Source organism: Fistularia commersonii, chromosome 19, assembly GCF_037954325.1.
Source record: "Fistularia commersonii isolate RoL2024-O1a breed Wild chromosome 19, RoL_Fcom_v1.0, whole genome shotgun sequence".
Classification (NCBI taxonomy): Eukaryota; Metazoa; Chordata; class Actinopteri; order Syngnathiformes; family Fistulariidae; genus Fistularia; species Fistularia commersonii.
The window spans coordinates 1033970-1058115 of NC_141302.1; the positions used below are offsets into that span (position 1 = coordinate 1033970).

Genomic DNA, 24146 nt, shown 5'->3' on the forward strand with positions numbered 1-24146 from the left:
ACTTCCTCTTTCCACCACCAAGTCTCCTTATCTACTTTCCTTCCAGATGACACACCAAGTACTCTTCTACCTGTCTCCCTGATAACACTAGCTGTTGTTGTCCAATCATCTGGAAGCTCTCCCTGACCACCCAGAGCCTTTCTCAACTCCTCCCTGAAAACCATGCAACACTCCTCCCTTTTCAGCTTCCACCATTTTGTCCTCTGCTCTGCCTTTGTCCTCTTCATCTTCCTTGTCACCAGAGTCATCCTACAGACCACCATCCTATGCTGTCTGGCTACACTCTCACCTACAACTACTTTGCAGTCACTGATCTCTTTCAGGTTACCTGGTCTATACAAGATGTAGTCTACCTGCGTGCTCCTACCTCCGCTCTTATAAGTTACCCTATATTCCTGTTTTTTCTGGAAAAAGGTGTTCACTACAGCCATTTCCATCCTTTTTGCAAAATCTACCACCATCTGTCCCTCGGCATTCCTATCCTGTATACCAAATCTGCCCATCACTTCTTCATCCCCTCTATTGCCTTCACCGACATGTCCATTGAAGTCTGCACCAATGACCACTCTCTCATTTCTGGGAATATTCTGCATCACTTCATCCAACTCATTCCAGAACTTCTCCTTCTCCTCAGATTCACATCCCACCTGTGGTTCATAGCCACTAACAACATTGAGCATCACACCTTCGATTTCCAGTTTCAGACTCATAAGTCTATCTGACATTCTTTTCACCTCTAGGACGTTCCTAACAAACTCCTCCTTCAAGATAACTCCTACTCCATTTCTCTTCTTGTCAGTACCATAATAGTACAACTTAAAGCCTGCTCCTCTATCTATCTATACATATACCTATTAATCCCCGGAACCCCGGAACTTTTCTCGTTTCCGCCCGGACGACATTCCCCGCCGGACCTACTTCCGTTTCCGGTCTCCTCCATCTTAAAGCGTCCCCGGTGTTTTCGGCCGCGCCCCCCGCACCATGGAGGCTCCCGCAGCCGCCGAGCTGATGAAGAGGATCGTCACGGAGAAGCTGAGCACCGCCGCCGCGGAGATCCTGGCGGCGGTGGAGCAGGTGGTGGCCGAATACGAGGCCGCGGCAGCGGGTTTGACGCTGGAGCTGGAGCGGCAGCGGCAGCAGATGGCGCTGCTTCAGCCGCGGGTCAAAGTGGAGCGGGCAGGTCCGAGTTTTCTACCTTTTCTTCCTCTTCAAATTCTTAAAAGGTCGGGGTTAAAGAGAAAGTAAAGGCATTAAATGTTTAATCTGTGTTTAAGCCGTTTAGATTGGTGAACCTGACTTTATCCGTTGCTACACCTCAGGTGAGGCACGGCGGCTCCTGCCTCACGGACACAACAGGGCATTTTTATCCATGCGACCCCAAAGTTTTGGTAACTACGAAACTATCTGGTCCTCCTGCCTCGGTGCAGAGCTGGATGAATAATCTGACTGCAGATGTTGGAGTATATTTTCTTGAAACAGTCTTGAAGTTGACCCGATTTAATCCAGTGTTACACTTCAGGTGAGGCACGGCGGCTCCTGCCTCACGGCCAGAACAGAACATGTTATTCATGCGACCCAAAAGTTTGGGTAACTACGAAAACATCTGGTCCTCCTGCCTCGGTGCAGCGCTGGATGTGTAATCTGACAGTAGATGTTGGAGTATATCTTTTCAAAACAGTCTTGAAGTTGACCCGATTTAATCCAGTGTTACACCTCAGGTGAGGCACGACAGCTCCTGCCTCACGGCCACAACTGGGCATTTTTATCCATGCGACCCCAAAGTTTGGGTTATTACGAAACTATCTGGTCCTCCTGCCTCGGCGCAGAGCTGGATGAATAATCTGACAGCAGATGTTGGAGTATATCTTCTTGAAACAGTCTTAATAATAATAATAATAATACATACGATTTGTATAGCGCTTTTCATGGTACACAAAGACGCTTTACAAGTTGACCACAGAAAAACATAGAACATAAACATTGTTAATGGGAAGAGCTGTAGGTGTTGTAGGTGGTTTGGAAGAGGTGGGTCTTGAGGTTATTTTTGAAGGAAGACAATGAGTTTGACTCTCGAATGGCTGGGGGGAGGGAGTTCCAGAGGGTGGGGGCGGCGATGGCGAAGGCTCTGTCTCCCAGGGTGCGGTACTTGGACTTACAGATTGGAGTTAGTCTTGAAGTTGATCCAGTGTTACACCTCAGGTGAGGCACGGCAGTTCCTGCCTCACGGCCAGAACAGAACATGTTACCCATGCGACCCAAAAGTCTGGGTTACCATTAAGGCATCTGGTCCTCCTGCCTCGGCGCAGAGCTGGATGTGTAATCTGACAGCAGATGTTGGAGTATATCTTTTCAAAACAGTCTTGAAGTTGGATGGCAGCGTCCAAATCTTTGTGCCTCACAGTGGACTTGGTTGTTTTAATGTGGGGTCTGTTTGTTAGAAACCTTCCCTGATGTTTCTGGAAACTCTCGATCCGTCTTTAGCATCCGTGCGCCACATGTGCACATCTCCAACTGTCTGCTGTCCCTCTAGACCACCATCTGCTCCCTGTGAGTCCGCCCGAGGTGCCGGCGGACCAGCAGTGCAACTTGGAGCCAGGTTGGTCCTTGGACGTGCCGCTCCTCGGCGAGGATCCTGGCTGGACGCCGTCAGGGAGCGTATGCTCCGCAGGTCCAGGTGCCGTCCCGCTGGCTGAAGGAGGCGGGGCCAGGGAGGAAGACGGCAAGGATGAAGATCGATGCTCGCAAAACGATGCCAAAGTCGATCACATGACACCTCCGGACCAATCCCAGCAGCCCCAGCAATCCGCCGTCTCCCAGTGAGTAACAGGAAGTGGTCTGTCCGCTGCTTCCTGCCGCTGATGACCCTGCGACTGTTTCAGGTATTCGGTGTGGTGCCCTGGATCTCCGTGGACCAATAACCTGCAGGACTTTGTGGACCTGAAGATCCGGATCCTGGGGAAGTCGCAGTCCAATGTGCTCTCAGCTAAAGGTGAGGAGCCGCTCATTCCTCCACCCGCCTCCCCACCCCGGTCTGGTTGACGGCGTCTTCTCCACCTCAGTGCTTCGGAAATGTCCCATTGTGGAGCTACAGTTCCCCCGTGGGCTACAGGAGCCCGAATTCCACAAACTGCTGAGCACCGCCTTCCCTAAGCTGGCCCACTGCCGGGCCGACTTCTTCACCTGCAACAAGAGGCAGCTGCATCCGCTAGGTCTTCAGACGCTCACACCAGAGAACGTCCTCGCCACCATGGAGGCACTTGGCGTCTCCATCCTCTACATCCGGCCCAAGGTGCGTGTCAGCCCTCTGGTCATCCCCCCCCTGGTTTTCAAGACAAGAGCTTCCGGTTTCCTCGGCTCGCGGTCACCGGTTGTCTTTGGTCCTCCAGCCTGTTGAGGACGTCCATGTGGGACAGGAAGTCCTCTCGCTGACAGAGAAGGAGGTGGAAGAAGCCTTACCGGCAGCACCCGAGGAGGATATAATGGTCAACAGGTAGATCCAGGAAGACTTTTTTTTAATTTTTGTCGTTCGTCTTTTTGCGCTTTGGGTTTAAATCCGTGTGTGTCAGTTCTGGAAAGACCAGAGTTCGGGGATACGAGTCTTGCTCCGGCCAGCCGCTTGTGTGCCAGACCGATGACCTAGTGCCCCTGAGGATCCAGATCTTGGAGGACCACGTGGATGATCTGTCCCTCGATGGTGGGTTCTCCTCAGGGCACTTCCTGTTTCCTGTCTAAAACTGACCTCTCAAAGCGATCTGAAGGGCCGTGGTGGCCGATTTGATTTCAGAGGCCTTTAAGTGCCATTAACCCCCACCTCATGAGTGTCTTAAGAGTTGTGCGACGTCGTTGGTCCGCTGACCTCGCCTTTCTCCTCCAAGTGCACCAGCACTGTCCGATTCAGCGCCTGGACTTCCCCCGCGGCCTGCAGGAGGACGACTTCCTGCACCTCCTGCGCTGCTCCCTCCCCCAGCTGGCCCAGCACCGGTCCTTTGACCTCCTCATCTGCAGCACCAACAGGCGGCTGTGCCCGCTGAGTGTGAGCGCGCTGACGCCCGAGGAGATCTACAACACCATCAAGCACGTCGGCAACTCCACCCTCTACATCCGGGTGAAGGTCAGGAAAATGGGTCCTGCCAGCCTGGCGCTGACGCCTTTACTCCACTTCTACTTCTCCCTAGACTTCCATTCCTGCATCTTCCTTGTCTGCGTGTCACTGTGGAGTTGATGATCGATAAAGTGGCACCCTTACAAACAGTAGTAGAATATTTCCATAGAAACAAAAAGTTACAGTCCAAAAGCACAAAACAAATTGGGCCAAAGTTTATATTTTTTTCTCTCTGGGTACTTTTTTCCCATTGGCACTTTTAAGTATGAATACCTACCTAAGAGATCTCGCTTTATGGTGATGATGTTAAATATGGGTAGACTGGTAGCCAGGTTAGACTGGTAGTTATGTTGCCTCTGACCTCCTGATGACTTGACTACCTTACCTGACCATGAGGCTACCTGACCACCAGACCACGAGACCTCCTGACTACCACACCACCTGACTACTTGATTACCAAACTCCCTCACTACTAGGCTACGAGACCACCTGACAACCAGGCTACCAGATTTCCTGACTACTAGACCAGATTTCCTGACTACTTGACTACCAGACTACCCGACTACTTGACAACCAGACCAACCGACTACTTGACTACCAGTCCACCTGACTACTTGACTACCAAACTCCCTGACTACTGGGCTACCAGACCACCTGACAACAGGCTACCAGATTTCCTGACTACAGGACTTCCTGGCTCCTTGACTACTAGACCAGCTGACTACTTGACTAACAGACCTCCTGACTACCAGGCCACCTGACTACTTGACTACCAGACTTCCTGACTACTTGACTACCAGACCTCCTGACTAATTGACTACAAGACCACCCGACTACTTGACTACCAGACTTCCTGACTACCTGTCTACCTGACTACTAGGCTACCACAATCCTGACCACCAGACCCCCTGACTTCTATGTCATCTGGTATTTTCTACCCATCTGATGACTACCCATCTTCCTTCCACCCCTTTCAGTCTCCAGAGCCCAGAAGAGAAGCTTCTCCATGTTTGGATCCCTCAGCGTGAGTACCATTCCTTGGTCCAGACCTCTCCTAGTAAAGTTGCTGCTCTCCGGTCGTTTAGTGCAGTCATCTCTGCTAACACCCATGTGATCTAGTTTCCATAGTTGAAGCTCCTGTTGTTTATGTGCCTTTACCATGGTTACCACCCATACTGGTCTAGCTTTCAACTAACTTTCCGTGTCCTCATTGTCCCCGCAGCCCTGCGCTTCTGCAAGCCGTGGAAGCGGGCAAGGGTGGCGATGATGTTGGAGACTCCAAGTCCTTGATCGAGGAGCAGATGACGGCGGAATCCTCGCCACTCTTCCCAAAAGCATTCGTGAGAACCAGGAGTGGACGGCGGTGCTCTTCGGCCATTACAAAGCCCAAGGTTCAGAGAGTGACGGGCAACGGCTGCTTCACCTGCCTCGTGTGCGGTGCGGATCGGCGCACCTTAACCATGCTGATCAAACACGCCGCCATCCACTGCAGCGAGGCAAAGGAGACCCCATGCGGCATCTGCGGCGAGACGGTGCCCAAGCTGCTGACCCACCTGCAGGACCACAAGAAGACCTTCCGCTGCAGCCTCTGCAAGAAGTCCTTCATGTCCAACAAAAGCATGAAGAGGCACATGAACCGACACACCCACGACTCCACCTTGAGGAGCGAGGTCTGCTCCAGCGGCTTCGCCCTGGACCCACCGCTGACCGAACCCCCTGCCATCTGCGCTGTGGAGTCACCGCACATGACGATTGATGAAGTGGCTTCCTCACAATCAGTGGTAGAAAAAATACATATTTCCATGGAAACAAAAAGTATTAGTCTAAAAGCACAAAACCAATTGGGCAGAAATTACTTTTTTTTTTCTATGGGTACTTTTTACCCTCTGGCACTTTTGGGTATAAATACCTACTTAAGAGATCTCTCTCTATGCTGATGATGTTAAACAAGGGTAGACTGGTAGCCAGGTTAGACTGGTAGTCATGTTGCCTCAGACTTCCTTACGACTTGACTACCTTAACTGACCATGAGGCTACCTGACCACCAGACCACCAGACCTCCTGACTACCACACCACCTGACTACTTACTACCAAACTCCCTGACCACTAGGCAACTAGACCACCTGACAACCAGGCTACCAGATTTCCTGACCACTAGACCAGCTGACTACCAGACTACTTGACTACCAGACTACCCGACTACTTGACAACCAGACCTCCTGACTACTTGACTACCAGTCCACCTGACTACTTGACTACCAAACTCCCTGACTACTAGGTTACCAGACCACCTGACAACAGGCTACCAGATTTCCTGACTACAAGACTTCCTGGCTACTTGACTACTAGACCAGCTGACTACCAGACTACTTGACTACCAGACCACCCGACTACTAGGCAACTAGACCACCTGACAACCAGGCTACCAGATTTCCTGTCTACTCGACTTCCTGACTACTTGACTACCAGACCTCCTGACTACCAGTCCACCTGACTACAAGGCTACCACAATCCTGACCACCAGACCTCCTGACTTCTGTATCATCTGGTATGTCCTACCCATCTGATGACTACCCATCTTCTTTCCACCCCTTTCAGTCTCCAGAGCCCAGAAGAGAAGCTTTTCCATGTTTGGATCCCTCAGCGTGAGTACCATTCCTTGGTCCAGACCTCTCCTAGTTATGCTGCTGCTCTTCAGCCGTGTAGTGCGGTCATCTCTGCTAACACCCATGTGATCTAGTTTCCATCGTTGAGGCTCCTGTTGTTTATATGCCTTTACCATGGTTACCACCCATACTGGTCTAGCTTTCAGCCGACTTTCCGTGTCCTCATTGTCCCCGCAGCCCTGCGCTTCTGCAAGGCGTGGAAGGGGGCAAGGGTGGCGATGGTGGTGGAGACTCCAAGTCCTTGATCGAGGAGCAGATGAAGGTGGAATCCTCGCCACTCTTCCAAAAAGCAATCGTGAGAACCAGGAGTGGACGGCGGTGCTCTTCGGCCATTATAAACCCCGAGGTTCAGAGAGTGACGGGCAACGGCTGCTTCACCTGCCTCGTGTGCGGTGCGGATCGGAGCAGCCTTTGCATGCTGATCAAACACGCCGCCATCCACTGCGGCGAGGCAAAGGAGACCCCATGCGGCGTCTGCGGCGAGGTAGTGCCCAAGCTGCTGACCCACCTGCAGGACCACACAAAGACCTTCAGCTGCAGCCTCTGCAAGAAGTCCTTCTTGACAAACAAAAGCTTGAAGAAGCACATGAACCGCCACACCCACGACTCCACCTTGACAAACGAATTCTGCTTCAGCGGCTTCGCCCTGGACCCAGCGCTGACCGAACCCCCTGCCATCTGCGCTGTGGAGCCACCGCACATGACGATTGATGAAGTGGCTTCCTCACAATCAGTGGTAGAAAAAATACATATTTCCATGGAAACAAAAAGTTACAGTCTAAAAGCACAAAACAAATTGGGCGGAAGTTTTTTTTTTTCTCACTGGGTGAACTGACAGCTCTTGGTGTGACGGGCACTTCGTCGTGTGTCTTCAGATTTTAATGCTTTCGGTTTCTGATTAATTTGCAAAAAGGGTGGAAATGGCTGTAGTGAACACCTTTTTCCAGAAAAAACAGGAACATAGCGTAACTCATAAGAGCGGAAGTAGGAGCACGCAGGTAGACTACATCTTGTATAGACGAGGTAGCCTGAAAGAGATCAGTGACTGCAAAGTAGTTGTAGGTGAGAGTGTAGCCGGACAGCATAGGATGGTGGTCTGTAGGATGACTCTGGTGACAAGGAAGATGAAGAGGACAAAGGCAGAGCAGAGGACAAAATGGTGGAAGCTGAAAAGGGAGGAGTGTTGCATGGTTTTCAGGGAGGAGTTGAGAAAGGCTCTGGGTGGTCAGGGTGAGCTTCCAGATGATTGGACAACAACAGCTAGTGTTATCAGGGAAACAGGAAGAAGAGTACTTGGTGTGTCATCTGGAAGGAAAGTAGACAAGGAGACTTGGTGGTGGAATGAGGAAGTGCAGGAGTTTATACAGAGAAAGCGGTTAGCAAAGAAGAAGTGGGATACTGAGAGGACTGAAGAGAACAGACAGGAGTTCAGGGAGATGCGGCGAAAGGTAAAGATAGAGGTAGCAAAGGCAAAACAAAGGGCTTATGATGACTTGTATGCTCGGTTGGATAGTAAGGAGGGTGAGAATGATCTATACAGGTTGGCGAAACAGAGAGATAAAGATGGAAAGGATGTACAACAGGTCCGGGTGATTAAGGACAGAGAGGGAAATGTATTGACAGATGCTAGAAGAGTGATGGGAAGATGGAGAGAGTACTTTGAAGAACTGATGAATGTGGAAAATGAAAGAGAGGCAAGGGTAGAAGAGGTGATTATTGTAGACCACAAAGTAGCAAAAATTAGTAAAAGTGAAGTGAGGAAGGCGTTGAAGAGGATGAAGAGTGGAAAAGCAGTTGGTCCTGATGATATACCTGTGGAGGTGTGGAAGTGTCTAGGAGAGGCAGCGGTAGATTTTCTGACTAGATTATTCAACAGGATCTTAGAGAGTGAGGAGATGCCTGAAGAATGGAGACAAAGTGTGATGGTGCCTATTTTTAAGAATAAAGGGGATGTGCAGAATTGTGGCAACTATAGAGGGATAAAGTTGATGAGCCATACAATGAAGTTATGGGAAAGAGTAGTGGAAACTAGACTGAGAGCAGAAGTCAGCATTTGTGAACAGCAGTATGGCTTCATGCCTAGGAAGAGTGCTACAGATGCAGTATTTGCGTTGAGAATGCTAATAGCAAAGTACAGAGAAGGCCAGAGGGAGCTGCATTGTGATTTTGTAGACCTAGAAAAAGCATATGACAGGGTGCCAAGAGAGGAGCTCTGGTATTGTATGAGGAAGTCTGGAGTGGCAGAGAAGTATGTTAGACTGGTGCAGGACATGTATGCACGCTGTGAGACACTGGTACGGTGTGCTGTAGGGGTAACAGAGAAGTTCAAGGTGGAGGTGGGACTCCATCAGGGATCAGCTCTGAGCCCCTTCTTGTTCGCAATGGTGATGGATAGGCTGACAGATGAGGTGAGACAGGAATCCCCATGGACCATGATGTTTGCAGATGACATTGTGATCTGCAGTGAGAGCAGACAACAGGTAGAGGAAAATCTAGAGAGGTGGAGGTATGCTCTGGAAAGGAGAGGAATGAAAGTTAGTCGCAGCAAGACAGAATATATGTGTGTGAACGAGAGGAACTCGGGTGGAGCGGTGAGGCTACAGGGAGTGGAGATCAAGAAGCTGGAGGATTTCAGGTACTTAGGGTCAACAGTCCAGAGCGTAGGAGAGTGTGGAAAAGAGGTGAAGAGACGGTCCAAGCAGGTTGGAATGGGTGGAGAAAAGTGTCAGGGGCACCAAGAGATAGAGGACTTTCAGCCAGAATAAAAGGAAAGGTGTACAAGACAGTGGTGAGACCAGCGATGATGTTTGGACTAGAAACTGTTCCAATGACCAAAAGACAGCAGGCAGAACTAGAGGTTGCAGAGATGAAGATGTTGAGGTTCTCTTTGGGAGTGACCAGGATGGAGAGGATCAGGAATGAGTCCATCAGAGGAACGGCACATGTCCGATGTTTTGGAGAGAAGGTCAGAGAAGCCCGACTGAGATGGTTGGGTCATGGACAGAGGAGGGATAGAGAATATATTGGTAGACGGATGCTGGAATTGGAGCTGCCAGGCAAGAGGTCTGGAGGAAGACCAAAGAGAAGATTTATGGACGTAGTGAGAGAAGATATGAAGGTAGTTGGTGTGAGAGAGGAGGATCCAGAGAATAGGGTTAGATGGAGAAAGTGGACTCGCTGTGGCGACACCTGAAGGGAAAAGCCAAAAGAAGAAGAAGAAGAAGAAATAAATTCCAGATTATTTTAGGTGAGATTACCAAAATAACTGGAAAACAGAGGTTTATTTCTAGGAGATTGTCTGATCTATTTGAAATTATTCAAATCTATTTTGATTCTAAATAACATCTTATGTTCAATCACCCTGTGACCTCAGAGTCCCAAAGGGTATCAGATCCCGACTTCACCAACCTCTTTGTTCCCCACAGACAGGACAGATAATATATTGTTGCAAATCAAATGATTTGAATTCAAACACATATACATATATACATATGAGCTCAGTATTCACCATCAATTAGTTGTTGGTCGAGATTGCTCAGCACATTCATCAGGTTTTTACAGGCTTTCTTTGGCAGGATCTTCCATGTCAGGGCTCGCTTATCGTCATTACTGGAAAAGCAGAAGCATATTGTGAACTTTGACGGGGCAAAGAGGCCAAACACAACATGCACCACAGTCTGGCCAGGGGAGCTCAGACCACCCGGTGTCTGGGTGGTGGGAGGGCTAAAAATGATATGAACCATTACTGAGCTTACCTGACAAACCAGAAAATTGTATTCTCTACATATTAAAACAAGTCTGACACTACAAAAATAACCATTTCCACCCTAGCGCCAGGAAAGTAACCTAGTCTCTAAACTTAACCATTTAATCTGGCAGTTCTGTGGTGGGAGAACAAAGATATAATGATGTGCATCCCATGTTTAAGCTCCCTGATACTCGCATTCGTGTTGCACCTGGCTGCCTTAAAGTTACTCATTGTAAAGGTCAACAGAGAAGATAAGTGAGGTAAAGTTCAGCCAAGGTGTCAGTGTGTTGAATTTCATTCCTTGCACAATCTACTTGACTTGAATACTAGTGAGGAGCCATGGAATGCTATGGGAATTGCACTCACTGGAAGATGGTGTTTGTGTCTAGGTCAACACAGCTGACCTCTGGTGGGGGGTCATGAAGGTCAAAGTAGCGAGAGTCCACTCCACAATGAATGGGCATGGGGCGCTCAATACATCAGCCAGTGCCAGGAGGCACAGGGGAATATCCGGGCATGGCCAGTGGAAAGGAAAGATCATCTGAGAGGGAGGATAAAGAGGTAGTTATAACTTGCTGTATTGCATTGATTTTGTTTTGTTTTTTGCTATTTCCAGCAAAAACTAAACCTGGTATAGTATTTATGTACTGTTTTATTTATGGAAATCAATCTAGTTTGTAGAAAATGTACTAGAGAAAAAATGGTATATGGCTATCATGATTTTCATATGTTATTTCATTTCTGTTAACCCTGATTGTTACTATAAACTATCATTGACAAAACAAAAAGTATGTATTAACAAATGCAAAGAGCAGCACGAAGGTCATTAAGTTGTACGTTGAAGGTGGGATAAGCCCCTCGGGATGGCATTCAAACAACAGTAACTTACAGACACCAAAGCTTCTGTGACGCTGGTTAGAACTGCAGGTCGCAACGAGTGAACCAGGATCTTCTGCTCGGTGACAGCAAAGACCAGCAGGGTGACAGCATTCTCTGGCCCAAGGTTCTGCGGCAATGTGGAGAACCGTCCACCACTAGACGGACACACAATGAAGTGATTTATGATTTCACAAAACAATTGAAAAAAAAAACAAACTTCATGATCATTTTTTTGTTTGTTTTTTAACTTCAAATCAAAGTGTCATCACGTGAAAATGCCCATATTTTGTATAACAACTCCATCTAATGTAATTGCTTCTTAGCCATACACAAAATGGACTGAAATTTATTATTCTCACAAATATAGTGTATGATCTCTAACACAGATGTTTATACCTGAGTGGTAAAGGAGATGAACTGGCTGGCTCAGCATCAAACTGTCATGAGGGGAAAGCTGCAGAAAAGCTGGACTGTGAGACAAAACTGATCAAGCAAAACAGGACTTTCATCAAATGATTCCATCATTTATATCATGATGTGAAGAAAATATTGACAGAGCAATTAAACAACTATTATGTCAGACTTGAAATTCCCTCCCAAAATGAAAAAACTAAACTATGCCAACCTTTGCTATACAGTACTTCTATATATATATATCTATATATATATATATATATATATATATATATATAGATATATATATATACAGTGAGAGAGAGAGAGAGAGAGAGAGAGAGAGAGAGAGAGAGAGAGAGAGAGAGAGAGAGAGAGATAGATAGATAGATAGATAGATAGATAGATAGATAGATAGATAGATAGATAGATTGATTACTTTGCTGGTAATTTAATTTAATTCCCAGATGGAGAAACCTGGTAGCCACGGTTGGCTCTACTCATCCCGTTGTGCAAGAGGACTAACTAACTTACTAATTTAATTTGGCTTAAAAAGGGAACAATTAAAACTTTCACCCGTAGCAGAGAAATCAGTGCAGCAGCGGTAAAAGCCAGCTCGTTAATTGCTAGTGAAAATGTGCAATTTAAAGTTAGTCACCAGCTTCACTACTAAAGAGTATGTTGGAATTCTACTGTTCACGCAACTTCAGTGTGTATTGTGTGTGTGTTTCATGGATGAAGTTTACACATTTAGATTACAGGTGAACACTTTCTTCCTTACATATTTAATAGCACTCTTTTTAGTTTGTAAGGTGTAGGCAGGGATTCAATTTAGATTTTATATGCACATGTGGAAATGGTTTAAAAAAAAATGTAAGACTTTTTAAGAGGAATTAAAAAGTCTGATAGCCTCTGTAAATAACCACCTGAAATGTTTTATTATTTTAGGTAAATTGTTTGCTTGTGTTTTCCGAATTTGATATTTTATTTTGGTAAGAGGATTTTATTTTCTTACTTCCGCCGGAAAACAGTTTTATCACGTGGGCGCTTACGCGAGGAAGCGGAAGCTTTAAGCGAGGCTACGGAAGTTAGTGGAAGACGATGTGGTGAGGACACCGAGGATTAAGGGTAAGTAAATATATAAATGAAAATGATGGAGGGCGATGCTAATCCACGTAGAGCACATAAGGAGGGGCAGATCCTTCACTTGGAAGGAAAATAGTGGACAAGGAAATGTTTCGGAGGGAAAGCAGAAAGGGGCGATGTTAGCCGAGCGATGTTAGCCGAGCTATGTTAGCCAAGCTATGTTAGCCAAGCTATGTTAGCCAAGCTATGTTAGCCAAGAACTTCGAGCGATTTTGCCGAATTCCCACTGAAAAAATGCTTATATACAGTAAAGAAGAACAGAGTAGAAAGGAAAAGAAACTTATTAACCGCTATGATCGGTGGAAGGCTCGAGCTCGTAAGACACGACAAGAACTCAAGCATGAGCTTTCGGAGAAGCACCCAGCATCTCTTGCAGATGAAATAGAGAAAACAAAGACGGACGTTTTGAAAATGTTTGATGAACTTAGAATGCTTAGTACACCTGATACAGAAACAAGACGCAAAGTTGATGCCTGCGGAGCAGCAACAAGTGATATAATGAGAATCCTAAAGGAAAGATTGACAGGCATAGATGGTGAATATGATGTAGATCAGAGGTGTCAAACTCATTTCTTATCGCGGCCACATTCGGCCGAGGTAGATGTCAAGTGGGCCGGACCGTTAAAATAATGGCATTCTCAGCGATAAATAACCAAAATATCATGTCTTTCCTCTGTTTTGGTGTAAAGAAGTACAAGAACATTAGACAATCTTGGAATTTCATGAACAATCCTTTTACAAAACATGTCATGAAATGTCCGTTTTTGTGGCTCCTGCCACGGGACCGGACTTTGTTGTCCCGGTGTGTTCAGATTATCATTCAGGGAAAAACGTCACAACGGCCAGGAACTAATCAAGCAAGAATGGTTTATTCAAAGTCAGGAAAATACACTTAGGAGATATCCCGGGCCAGAATGAATGTCACCCCGCGAGGATCGTTGGGCTCCTCCAGACACCCGCTGAGACGCGTCCGGTCGAATGTGTAGATGAAGAAGTTCTGGCCCCGATCCAAAGGATCAGGCTCATTTTATACCTTTTGGCCAAAAGGGTCGGAGGAAGTCCTGACAATGGCTTCCCCGACCCCCCCGGTTTTACGCTCTCTAGGAGTGCGGCCATCTGGGCTGCGGGGCCTCGTAAACTGCGCTTCGATCAGAGCTGTTGGTCCCCTGGTTTACGCTCTCTTGGACTGTGAGCACCTGGGTTGTGTAAAACCGTGCTTTGATCGAAGTCGCGGTTCGGAAGAAGTCCTGATAATGACTTCCTCCGACCCCTGGCTCTAGTCGATTATCCCCGGGGTGTCATTGGAACAGCAGGGAAGCGCATTCCTTCACCTTACATGATGGGGTCTCGCAGTTACATTTTACAGTCTTTGCAATTGATAGCGAAATAATGATGTGAGGTTGGAGATTCTATCATTTGACGTAGGAGATTTTGCAAGTCCCTCTCTTGACGTGAGCGTCCCCACGTCACACAAGGACTACAAAAAATAAGTAAATACAACAAATGCGTGCAAACACAAGGTATTATAACGGAATATTCTGACAATGAAACACCTCATATTTCCTTCGACAAAAGTGCGATTTACTTTTATCATTGACATGTTTGAATTGCAATCATGTGATCATTTGATCCCACTGATCGTACAAAGGCACAAACCTTTAACAAGTAATTGGTATTGAAAAATATAATAATGTACTTTAAGATTAAATGAGACTCATAAAGAAAGGGATTTTTAAACCATTTCCACATGTGCATATAAAATCTAAATTGAATCCCTGCCTTCACCTTACAAACTAAAAAGAGTGCTATTAAATGTGTAAGGAAGAAAGTGCTCACCTGTAAATGTGTAAACTTCATCCAGGAAACATAAATACATATACAACACGTACTGAAAATGCATGGAGTTGCATGAACAGTAGAATTCCATCATACTCGTTTGTAGTGAACCTGCTGACCGACATTAAATTGCAGATTTTCGCTGGCAAGTAGCCAGCTGGCTTTTGCCGCAGCTTCTCTGCTTTCACTGCTATTTGGGAAAGTGGGCGCTGTTTCCTCAGACCTGCCTGTGATCGGTTGATCTTATCTCTCCTGTTTCTTTGCAAGCTGCCATATTTTTCACTTTGATGAGTCACGTAGCGGCGCAGAATATTATATTCTTTAAATACCGAAACTTGTTGCAAACACGCCGAGCACGAAGGTTTCCCTGCGTCTCCGTAAATAAATAGGACGTAGGCCGTTTTTCTTTGTAAATTCTACACTCTTTAACTACTTTTCTCTATTTTGATAACGACATTTTGGCTGATGAGGGCGTAGCAGGAGGTGGAGAACAGGGTGGAAACAACATCATAACAAGCAGCAAGTGGTGCATTGATACCGTCTGCTGATTGGTCCGTCTCAGTGATGCAGATTGTCGTCTGTTCTGAGCAAAATAGTGCGCATCCTAGCGGAAAAATCTTAAATTGCATTTAATTAAAAAAATTAAATCCTTGTCTTTTATGCATTTTTTCACTTTCAAAATTATCCTGCGGGCCTGGTGGAACCCCTTTGCGGGCCGTATGTTTGCCACCCCTGGTCCAGCTCGTAAGACACGACAAGAACTCAAGCATGAGCTTTCTGAAAAGCTCCTAGCATGTCTTGCAGATGAAATAGAGAAAACAAAGACGGACGTTTTGAAAATGTTTGAACTTAGAATGCTTAGTACACCTGATACAGAAACAAGACGCAAAGTTGAGGAGCAGCAACAAGTGATATAATGAGAATCCTAAATGAAAGACTGACAGGCATAGATGGTGAATATGATGCAGAATATGAAGGTCAGCGCTTGCTGAGCTGCTTGAACCACACTCTGCTCGCTCCATTTATGCCACTGACTGACTGACTCCAACACAGCTTCACCAAGTTGTTGCTCCATCTTCTCCCATCGACATCTCCTGCCTGGCACAAGCTGTCCAGGACAGCATCGCTATCAACAGGTTGCCAACACCAGAACCCACTGTATTTAACGGCAACCCAATTGACTTCATTGAGTGGAAGGCCGCATTTAAAGCACTCATAGATAGAAAAATATTCCCTCTGCTGATAAGCTGCATTATCTCAAACGGTATGTGGTGGGCTCGGTTCAGAAGTGTTTAGAAGGTACTTTCTATCGCAGTGATGATGCAGCCTACGGTGATGCCTGGAAAAAACTCGATCAGAGATACGGCCGGACCTTTATCATTCAAAGGGCCTTCCGAGAAAGGTTATCCAACTGGCCTGAAATCCTGGGAAAGGATGCTGAAGGACTGAGACATTTCTCTGATTTCTTAAATGCTTGTTTGCAGGCCATGCCTCATGTAAGGGGTTTGAATATCCTAAATGATTGTGAGGAAAATCAGAAGTTGAAAAGGAAACTGCCTGAATGGTTACATTACATTACATTACATTACATTTGGCAGACGCTTTTATCCAAAGCGACTTACAATAGAGGACATAAGGACTGCAAATACACTTGCAGATACAAGATGCACAGGAAATATACAGAACAGTAAGCTGGGGTTAGTGAAGTTTTTTTTTTTTTTTTTTTTTTGACACACACACACACACACACACACTGCATAGCCTAACTTGCTGCCTAACCTGATCTGGGGCATCAGCGCAGTGAAAAGTCCTGAAAGAGAAGAGTTTTTACCTGTTTCTTGAAGGTTGAGAGAGATGATGCTCGTCTTGTTGCTTCCGGAAGTTTGTTCCACCACTGAGGTAGTAGAAGTGAGAACAGTTTGGCCTGAGATCGCTTAGAGCGAGCAGAAGGTGCTGCTAGTAGGTTTGTATTAGAGGAACATAAGGCCTTATCATTTGGTTCAGATATGCTGGACCTGTTCCTGAGGTGGTTTTGAAGGCCAGGGTCAGGACCTTGTGCTTGATCCTGGCAGCTACTGGATGAGCAGAGGTGTAACATGAGCCCTTCTGGGTTGAGTGAATACCAACCGTGCTGCAGCATTCTGGACCATCTGCAGTGGTTTTATTGCACGAGCAGGTCGTCCAGCGAGGAGGGAATCGCAGTCGTCCAGGCGGGAGATGAACGTGGCCTGAACCAATAGCTGTGCCGACTGTTGGGTCAGGTAGGGTCTGATTTTCTGAATGTTGTACGGCACAAATCTGCAGGTCCGGGCAGTCGAAGTGATACGGTTGGAGAACGACAGCCGATCGTCGATGGTTTTTTGCAACTTTGTTAGGGGCCTCTGTGGTGGAGCCCATCTTGAGGCTGATGTTGTGATGAATTGTCTCTTTGGCAGGGATCACCAGGAGTTCAGTCTTGGACCAGTTCAACTGTAGGTGGCGTTCTTTCATCCATGATGACGGTTCGGAGCGGCAGGCTGTGATGCCGGTCGCAACCGTGGCATCATCCGGGTGGAAGGACGGGTGCAGCTGTGTGTCGTCGGCAGAGCAGTGATAGGAGAAACCATGTGTTCTAATGACATGTCCCAGTGAGGTGGTGTACATTGTGAAGAGAAGGGGCCCCACTGATCCTTGGGGTACCCTGGTGGTGAGGGTGAGAGCTGAAGGTAATTTCCCTTGCCGTGACACCTTGAAGGAGCGTCCAGAGAGGAAGGAGTGGAGCCAGGAGTGGAGCCAGGAGTGGAGCCAGGAGTGGAGCCAGGAGTGGAGCCAGGAGTGGAACCAGGAGTGGAACCAGGAGTGGAACCAGGAGTGGAACCAGGAGTGGAACCAGGAGTGGAACCAGGAGTGGAACCAGGAGTGGAGCCAGGAGTGGAACCAGGAGTGGACGGCACCAGTGATTCCCATGGATGTGAGTATCTTGCGGAGAATTCTGTGGTTGACTGTGTCAAAGGCAGCTGATAAGTCTAGTAGGACGAGGACAGATGATCGTCCTTCGGTTCTTGCCGTCCTCAGAGCTTCTGTTACTGCCGGTAACGCAGTTTCGGTTGAATGCCCACTTTTGAAGCCAGATTGTTTCGGGTCCAGTTGTCCAGTCTGATTTAAAAAGTTGGTGACCTGTTTTGCAGCTGCCCTTTCCAGGATCATTGAAAGGAATGGAAGGAGTGAGACAGGGCGATAGTTTTCCACCTGTGCTGGATTAAGTGTGGGTTAGCATCTCGGTGGAACCGCCAAGTAACTGTCCGTCTATCACAGGGAAAGGATTTTTTTTATGTCAGAATAATAATCCTCTGCTCTGCAAATGCCCTGACTTCCTGAAAGAGACACTGGAATGTAGGAAGACCCGTGCCAAGAACAACAAACTGTGCTACGGCTGCTTGAAACCTGGTCACGGTCCTACCGGTCTTCACAACTTCTCCTTGCACCGCATACAGTTTAAACAATCACAGCTGAAATCCATGCTAACACAAGTAAATTAGTGCTAACGGGGATAACTTAAGCCTTTACTAAACTGTTGCTCTTACTTGTTTAAATGTTTACATTTGCTCTTTGTTTTTCTTTCTTTCTTTGCTCTTCTATTTATCTTTATGGCTTGAAAGTGGACCTGGGAACTCATTTCCTTCCACAAACTGGAAGGTGAGCCAGAAGACAACCATGGGTGCCGGAAGCGGAAACACGTGTTCTTGCTTGTTCTAGCACCTTCCGTAGGGCGGAGCTGATCCGCATAGAAAAGCTGTACCACCTGCTCCTCCGCCTCTTTTCCCCTGATCATGTGCTCTCGTTGGACCTCGTTGGCCTGCGACGTCCTTTTGGCGGCAACTCTGGTGTCGCACGGAGCCGGTAAGTCTCGCCGACATGACTTCACCGTGTTTTTTGAACGTATTTTTTGAACATATTTTTTGAACATATTTTGAGCGGCATTTGCGATCGACCGGTAAATCAGGCTCTGCCGTCGAGGGTCCGGCCAGGCCTTGGCCCGAGGGCCTCCACCAGGTGTGTCGATGGTGATTTCCCAGATTTGGAAATCAGTGCCTGGTGCCTCGAGGGGGTTCAGGTGGAAACGGCGGAGTTCGGCACCTTCGACCACTCCGGTAGTAACAGTACCTCGTACTTCTGAGCGCCTTTCTTAAAACTCGACGGCTCTTTGACAAAAGAGAGAACAGCATCAGATGGAACGGCAACGGATAAAGTCGGCATGAAGCGGCAGGTGAAAGGCGGCGCAGGCAGCGGCTCTTAGCGTGAGCGGGCAAGTTTGGACAAGTGAGTTTTGATTTGGAGTCAAAATTTGGTTGTCGGAGGGCAAACGGTTCACATGAAACCGCTAATAAAGTCTCTCGATGTTTTTTTCCAAATGAAAAAAAAACTTTTCGCTCGTCAGCAGCCATTATTGCTTAAGACGCAACGCCGTCTGCAGCGACGTCACAGGGTTGACAGGGTTAGCATCGGGGCTAAGCGTGTCGGGGGGGCGGAGGTGAACTCCCAAGTGGGAACGAGCTTGAAGATGAAGAGCAACGAATCTGCCGAGAGGAAAGAGTCGGTAAAGGTGTTCGCTGAGGCAACTGTGTTGCTGCGCTAACAGAGAGTCGGTCAATGTTTTCTGCTTCTTTTTTTGGGGCCTGGAGCTCGGAACAGGACTGGTATGCTGGTCGCAGCAGAGGAACAGATCGACACCAAAACGTTTCTTCTTTCTCCCCTGAAGGCGAGGTGCCGGTGACTGACCTGCAGATCCCGGTCGGTGGATGCTTCACTCTGCCGTCCAAATGTTCCAGTGCTACAAATGAGCTTATGTGTTGTGACCCAAGAGGCGACGTCATCTATCGGAAAGGTTCTATTCCTGAAATCCAAGAGAAGTGGCAAAACAGGACCTCCGTTAACATTTCTAGAGGCCTCTTCTCGTTGTATATCCGCAATGTGACACTACAAGACATCGGAACGTACTATTGCAAGTGCAACTCCAGTTTTGACGGAGTTCAACTGACCGTCGGTGAGTCATCATTTACCCCCGTTAGCTAATCCTGCCAAAATATCGTGGCTCTCCAGTTTGTTTTTCCTGCACAATGTAGTTATTGTCACATGACCAGACAGGTGCTTTCTAGACTGTCGTTCCCTTTGATAACACAGCTTTTCTTGTAGTTCCAGAGTCAGCGTATGAGGGGACGGCAAAAAGTAGCGTCGCCACAACCACCAGCACCACCACTGGCGACGCCAATAAAATCCCCATTGCCATCGGGGTCATCGGGGTCATCATGTTCATCGTGTTCATCGTGGCCAAAACGACCACCCTGAAAAAAAAAAAAAAATGGTACAACAGGTCAAGAGTCCCAAATAATGACGAATTTGAGAATATCTAAATGAATCCTCCCAATTTTATAAGCACTGAGATTTACTGTTAATTTGTACTCTTGTGATATCTATTTTGCACATTTCATGCCAACAGGCAGAAAGATATGCTGCAAATTCAATCAAGGTAAAACAAAGTACAAATGCAGTATTTCTGATTTTTTGTATTTGTTACAAAAATAAATAAATGAATCTACCAAAGAGTGCAGCTTGTTTTTGGGGCTGGAGAACGGATCCATGGGGTTTACAAGGATTTCAGCGGAAAAAAATGATTCGGTTCGTCGACGTTTGGTGAGCGGAGTCTCCAACTTACGGCAAAAGTGAGCTTCTTGGATGATCCACTGGACCGCCGTTGTTCTCCTACGGACAGCAGATCCGGTGAACTAAGAAAAGTCTCCATTGCTGTCTGACCTGCCGTGGTCGCTTGGGTCCGTGGATCTTTCTTCTGCGGTTCAAAGCGTATCCTCTGATTCACTGCAAGCCCTTTGCTTCTTGGGGATCCTAATCCTACACGTCATCTTCTTTCATGGTCATTTCGTCGCCCTTCATCGTCTCATGATGCCTTTGTTTGGTACATTTAAGCTGCTTTTCAATTTCCTCATCATACAAGTCCTGCCCCAAGCGGAGGAGCTCAAGTATCTCGGGGTCTTGCTCACGAGTGAGGGAAGGAGGTGTAGAAGGTCAATTTACCGGTGGATCGACGTCCCGATCCTCTCCTCCGGTCACCAGCTGTGGGTGGAGACCAGAAGAACCAGATCACGGATCCAAGCGTCTGAGATGTGTGTCCTCCTCAGGATGTCCGGGCTCTCCGTCATGAATCCGTCATGTCCGGACGCCTCCTGGTGAGGTGTTCTGGTCAAGTCCTACTTGGAGGAGAGACAGGACACACTTGAAGTGGAGTGGAGGACGGTGGAGGTATGCCTCTTTTGGAAGCCAATGGCGTCATCTTGTGGTCCACACCTGTCACTGCAGGTGGAGCTGGACGCTGAAGATGAACAAGATCAGCAGGCTCGACCCTCGCGTTGGTTGAAAGAACTCCGTCGAAGAAACTCCACGTAAGAATAAACAAGCGAGCTGATTGGCTCCCTGACCTGAGACCTCATCCCTCTCAGTTGGAGATTGCGATCTTCTCAGGGAGTGAGAGTGTGTGTTTGTGTGATGTGTTTAGTGCAAGAAGTGAGAGGGAAGGTCCATGCCTACTTCCTGTCTGGTTGCCACCTCTCGCTTTCAGGGCTGCCGCTGACAAGCCTTGTGGTGAATGAAGAAGCAACTCGTGCATCAGTCTACTCCTGCCGGTTCAGGAGAAGCTCCCCACCACCAAGACTTCTGCCAGGCCTCCTCATGGCACACATGGTGACTGGCTAGCAGGCGAACCTAGCAGGGGATCTGAGAGTAGCAGTGGGTCCCATAGATATAGTGTGCATGCCTACCCTAGTGGGTACACCTTGGGGTGGGTACAGCCCTATTTAGGAGTCGCACTGCGTACCCCGATGGAGGAAGGACCTAGAAAAGAGGCCTGAAAAAGGAGGCTCGGTCAACAAGGAGTGCAGGGAACTTGAGGAGGACCGAAGTGATAAGACAAATGAAGAAACGCATCAGGACACATGAAGCCAACACCGGATTGACACCTCGAGTTTGTGGATCCACCTGCTCTGAAGGCTGCAGACAGCGTGGATCAAGTTTTGGACTCTGTAGGCAAGGCAAGACTCACAAGTAGCAGAAGCAGGACTGTCATCATCGGACACGATGGACCGCCAAGAGGGTGTGTGTGCGAGTGTGTCCATACTTGTATGCTCAAGGCTGCTGTTAGAAAAGTCAATAGGGAGTTGCTGTCAGCTAGCAGTTAGCTGTTTTGCCCCGAAGGAGAAAGAAACACTGGATGGATGAAGGGATGGATGAGCTGAGTTGTCCTGCAGTTTGGCTGCTGGTGGTTCTTCTGCTGATGTTTCCTGGGGTGTGTGTTGGTTCTTCATCTCAGAGGGTTTGACTTTGACAGGTCACACAGCCTGGGGTCGGGGTCGGGGTTCGGGGGCGGAGCCTCTTGATCCCTGCGCCTCACGGCCCACTTTCCACAACACTCTTGCTCAAGAAGATACCTGCTTCCTGGAGGTTTGGGTTCAGCTGACGACACCCTGCTTTCCGTCTGTGTCGTTTCTGGGTCAGGAACGATGGAGATCTTCTGGATGTTCCTGCTGGTCGCCGTGGCCTCCGGCAGCGACTGTGAGTCCTGGCGTCCTCGAAGGCAAACTGGTCTTGTTCCTTCTTCCTGGTTCATCCACGGACACTCAGATGGAAATTTGTTGTCGCGGTAACCCCGCCAGGTACCTTCAACGTGGACCAGGCCGAGGAGAACCAGAACGTGACGCTGGAGTGGAACTTCACGCCCGCCGCCTCTCTGGGCTCGCTAACGGTGCGCTGCGAGCAGACGCCCGCTGCCGGCGGCGCCGCCGTCGTCCTCTTCAGCCTGCAGGGCGGCGTGGAGGACGGCGCCCTGGACCGACGCTTCGACGGGAGGGTTCGGAGCGACGCCGACGCCCTGGCGGAGGGTCGGCTCCGCCTCCTCGTGTCGGAGCTCCGCCCCCAGGACTCGGGCTGGGTCCGGTGCTGGGTCGCCGTGGGCAACGGCGGCAGGGACGTGGGGAGATGTTACCTGAACGTCACGGGTGAGGACGGACCATCTTCTTCGGCTCTTTGATGTCAGAAGTCTTTGATGACCCAGATCTTTGTTGTCCGTCTGTTCTTCAGAATTTCACCATCTCTTTGATCTCTTCACCCCTGCTCTCGATTCTCCTCGGAGCCTTTGATCTTCATGACTTTATATTTGATCTCAGTGATTTCATTGACATCTTTGATCTCTTAACGATGCACATCTGTGATTCTCTGCCAAGCCTTTGATCTTGATGTTATTGATTTTAACCAAACTCCATATCAATGATCTCTATGATCTACTGAAATCTCTGTGAAGCTTGAGATCTAATGATTTTAATGACTTCTTTGATCTTGGTGATCTAACATCGGATCTCTTTGATTTCAGTTATATCTTTGATCTTTTTGACGACCAGTTACGTTTCTGCGTGTCGTCATAGCGGCGCCCACGGAGGACGCGGCGGCGAGGCCCGGGACCATCAACGCCTCCACCGGGCTGCTGCTGACGGCGATCGCGGCGGCGACGGTGGCGGCGGTTGCCGTGGGTTACCTGGTCTACATGTCGGCCTACGAACGCTGAGGAGCGCCGGGGGCGGAGCTTCCTTCATCAAGTCTGGTCTCTGGCGACAAAAACAGGAAACCAGAATGACAGTCGCCCCTGACAACCAACATGCGGGATCAATCCCATAATTTTGCGCTCAACACCTCAAACGCCATGTGGATTGATCCAAGATGGCCGCCCACCACCCCAGTAGAAACTACAAGGACTTCTTCTTCTTCTTCTTCTTCTTCTTCTTCTTCTTCTTCTTCTTCTTCTTCTTCTTCTTCTTCTTCTCCTCCTTCTCCTTCTCCCTCTTCTTCTACTTCTTCTTCTTCTTCTTCTTCTTCTTCTTCTTCTTCTTCTTCTTCTTCTTCTTCTTCTTCTTCTTCTTCTTCTTCTTCTTCTTCTGGCTTTTCCCTTCAGGTGTCGCCACAGCGAGTCAACCTTCTCCATCTAACCCTATTCTCTGGATCCTCCTCTCTCACACCAACTACCTTCATATCTTCTCTCACTACATCCATAAATCTTCTCTCTGGTCTTCCTCCAGACCTCTTGCCTGGCAGCTCCAATTCCAGCATCCGTCTACCAATATATTCACTATCTCTTCTCTGTCCATGACCCAACCATCTCAGTCTGGCTTCTCTGACCTTCTCTCCAAAACATCGAACATGTGCCGTCCCTCTGATAGATTCATTCCTGATCCTCTCCATCCTGGTCACTCCCAAAGAGAACCTCAACATCTTCATCTCTGCAACCTCTAGTTCTGCCTGCTGTCTTTTGGTCATTGGAACAGTTTCTAGTCCAAACAT

General features: G+C 48.0%; 1 protein-coding gene and 1 long non-coding RNA gene across 5 annotated transcripts; both read left to right on the forward strand.

Moving 5' to 3' along the window:
• The first annotated feature begins 958 nt into the window (after window positions 1-958).
• LOC147223284 (uncharacterized) lies at window positions 959-7719 on the forward strand. The gene is made up of 11 exons (XM_086166098.1): window positions 959-1180; window positions 2531-2816; window positions 2880-2989; window positions 3060-3289; window positions 3387-3490; window positions 3567-3694; window positions 3876-4111; window positions 5080-5126; window positions 5325-5883; window positions 6702-6748; window positions 6947-7719. The coding sequence occupies exons 1-11, from the start codon at window positions 982-984 to the stop codon at window positions 7602-7604; spliced, it is 2604 nt and encodes an 867-aa protein (XP_086022224.1). The 5' UTR covers window positions 959-981; the 3' UTR covers window positions 7605-7719.
• A 2282-nt stretch (window positions 7720-10001) lies between these two features.
• Window positions 10002-20351, forward strand: LOC147223285 (uncharacterized). 4 transcript variants are annotated; one of them, XR_015107598.1, is made up of 7 exons: window positions 10002-10016; window positions 10907-11078; window positions 12821-12917; window positions 17506-17721; window positions 18410-18650; window positions 19510-19794; window positions 19944-20351. It is a non-coding gene; the product is annotated as an uncharacterized LOC147223285 (long non-coding RNA). The 4 variants fall into 4 exon arrangements; XR_015107599.1 differs by lacking the exons at window positions 10002-10016; window positions 10907-11078 and adding an exon at window positions 17207-17403 and having other exon boundaries at window positions 12863-12917; XR_015107600.1 differs by lacking the exons at window positions 10002-10016; window positions 10907-11078 and adding an exon at window positions 17207-17398 and having other exon boundaries at window positions 12863-12917.
• The last annotated feature ends 3795 nt before the right edge of the window (window positions 20352-24146 follow it).